General features: G+C 38.9%; 1 protein-coding gene across 1 annotated transcript in view; it reads left to right on the top strand.

Annotated features, from left to right (window-relative positions):
- Positions 1 to 2,213: 2,213 nt before the first annotated feature.
- Positions 2,214 to 2,987, top strand: part of LOC105132740 (glycine-rich cell wall structural protein-like) — a gene marked incomplete at its 3' end in the record, with an annotated part of 1,235 nt that continues 461 nt past the window's right edge. Inside the window, exon 1 of the mRNA XM_011036411.1 lies at positions 2,214 to 2,967. Within this exon, the coding sequence (XP_011034713.1) occupies positions 2,376 to 2,967 (592 nt within the window). The remainder of the gene's footprint in view (positions 2,968 to 2,987) is intronic.

Below are 2,987 nucleotides of genomic sequence, written 5' to 3'. Positions count from 1 at the left end.
AGTAATTAACTACCTTTCCTCACCATCACATGAATGAGCATAAATTATTCATCCTGTTTGATTCAAAACAATAAATACTAATTATGAGTTGGACAACATCTGGTAACAGACGATTCAAAGTTATGGTTTTGTGACCCATTCTACACGCATCCGATTGAAGAAAAAAGGAAGAAAGATATTGTAACTAAATCTAGCCAAAATAAAGTTAAACATATTGAAATCATGTTCATAGCTTTTATAAGTTGATTCGAGAAAATAGAATTTAAAATTTAATTCGGATTTGTTTTTTAATTGTTAATTCAATCCAAATTCTATTAAACAATTAATCTAAATTAGTCAAATAACGTAACAATACAGATCTTTCTCAGACTGCTAAAATCAAAGGATCTTTTTTCCAATTCATTAATTCCCTGGTCAAGTGTTGCAGCTATGTTGAAAACTGCAGCTCAGGTATAACTAATTCAAAATAACCATCCTCGTGATCGAGTTATGGCGAGGCGTCGAGTGACTTGTGGAGGTATGTTTAAAAACGCTGTGGGAAAATAAATGTCAGTAACTTTGTACTCAGTCAATGCATTTAATAATTTGCCTCGATCGAGTTACATGGCAAGAACAGGATAGCATGGCATGCACATCTGAACTGTACTGTCGTGTGGTTTTTGTCACTAATTTGACAAGTTATTTCTGTTTTGAGGAGTGATGCTATGTTTCAGAATGAAAAGTATAAGTAGAAGAGACAAGGTTAAGTAGAGAGAATTGTTTTTTTTTTTCTTAAGGTTTGTCTTAAACCATCATTTAAGATTATACTGCGTTTTGTTGTGTGTGTGTGTGAAGAAACAAGACAGCAATTTTTTTTTTAAATGATTTCAGGGTCTCTTTTATTAAAATTTTATTGTGGTTTAATAGTTTGATTAATTAGATATCATTAATTTACACACCTTCAATACTGTCTTTCAATAAAGTCCTTTTATAACTAAAAACTCTTTTTTTTATTAGTTAATGTGTATAAATCATCACTAATCTTCATATTTTATTTTTTAATCTAAACTATAAACAAATGGGTAACCCACCAGCTCCCAAATTCTCAATTCCCAAATCATCTAATGTTATCCTCTCTAATCATATTATGAAAATTAATCCATTGAAATTAGCCCGCTTAATTAGCTGGCATATCCTACTAATATCTTCGAAATAAGTCAAAATCACACCAGAATTGATTGAGTTTCTATATATATCTACCGCGAGAAAATCTTATGGTGCAAAAGAAGAAAAGGCACCGTGCTCACAGTTAGTGACAACAACACGGAGAAAGCTTATACGATACTTCCACAAATGAGATCGTATAAGAATTAGATATGCGTGCCACCCCGAGAGTTGAATCCAAATATATAAGATTACGTTATAAGAATTAAGACGATTAAAGTCAATTACCAATGAACAGAACTTTAAGTGTGTGTTGGCACGCATGTCGGGAGAGGAAAGAACAGGCACGCGATGTAACACCAGATTTTAGATAGAAATTGGCATGCATGGATAAGCATTTTCTTGCTCATGATTTAATTAAATGCCGCATGGTGTTATTTAAACCTTATCTTTTACACTAAAATCATTATAAGAGTGCCACAGACTACACTTCTACGTAGTTATAGCAGACCTATTCAATATTCTGGCACTTGCATGAGCAAGCTAGCTAGCTACTGCAACTTGATTATGAAATCGATATTGAAAGTCATAGGACTCATACATATCTTCTTTATCGAACTGGATACAACCAGCTCTATATATTGATCATATAATTATATAATTCCAAGCGGGTTAAAATCTGGGCCACCTAGGTCGTGAGAAAGAGAGAGACAGTACTCGTGGCTGGGAACCCAGTTTGGTTTGTTCATTAATTGCATCATTGAATGAGATTTATTGGTTTTGATCCTTTTCATAAATTTCATATAAAAAAAAATTAGCTAGCCAGCTCAAGCACTAGCATCTAACAGTAAGCTCTATGAAGTCACTCATCAAGTCAAAAACCCTAAGCTAATCTTATTCAAGCAACAGAATACAATCATAATTCGTTCATTACCGAGTCGGTACTGAGCTTGTTGGAGAGGACAGTTGGACTAATAAATTCATTGTCCAATAACAGACAGGTCTCATTTACTCTCGTAAACGCGTGACAGTTAAAGAGTTATTCCGGATCTATCTTGTATAGTGTATGCTGAGTGCAAATAATGCACACTATCTCTCCTCTTTCTGCTTATGAGTATATATACATGTGTATACTACACCCTCTTGTTGCACATCTACAAAGTTAGCTTTGCTTGCTAGCTTAAGGGTTTTTTAATCCTTCTCTGCTGGTTTTGTAAGTTTATGCTAGCAAAATGGGCCTTGTAACTGGTCACCGTGTTGTGAGGGCTCTCTTGTGTGCTTTTCTTTTGAATGCTTTAGTTGTGGCTGATCATGTTACTACTGGTGACAAAGACGATAAGCACTTGTTGGGTCGTCCCCATTTGTTGAAGAAGGGGTTTATACAAGGCCGTAGGTTTGGTGGTGGCGGCATAGGAGGTGGTGCAGGTGGAGGACTTGGTGGTGGTACTGGAGGTGGTGCTGGTGGTGGCTTTGGTGGAGGTGCTGGGGGTGGTGGTGGCCTTGGAGGTGGTGCAGGAGGTGGACTTGGAGGCGGTGCGGGTGGTGGCTTTGGTGGAGGAGTAGGGGGTGGCGGCGGCATTGGAGGTGGTGCTGGAGGTGGATTTGGTGGAGGCGTAGGGGGCGGCGGCGGCCTTGGAGGTGGTGCAGGAGGTGGATTCGGTGGTGGTGGAGGTCTTGGAGGTGGTGGTGGCCTAGGAGGAGCTGGCCTTAATGGTGGACATGGTGGCGGTCTAGGTGGTGGCATTGGTCATGGTGGTGGTTTAGGTGGTGGTATTGGACATGGTGGGGGTGCTGGAGGTGGTCTAGGTGGTGGACATGGTGGAGGTCTTGGGGGGGGCGGTGGG

Source organism: Populus euphratica, unplaced genomic scaffold, assembly GCF_000495115.2.
Source record: "Populus euphratica unplaced genomic scaffold, PopEup_1.0 scaffold87.1, whole genome shotgun sequence".
Lineage (NCBI taxonomy): Eukaryota > Viridiplantae > Streptophyta > Magnoliopsida > Malpighiales > Salicaceae > Populus > Populus euphratica.
This window is presented reverse-complemented; position numbering and strand designations above follow the sequence as displayed.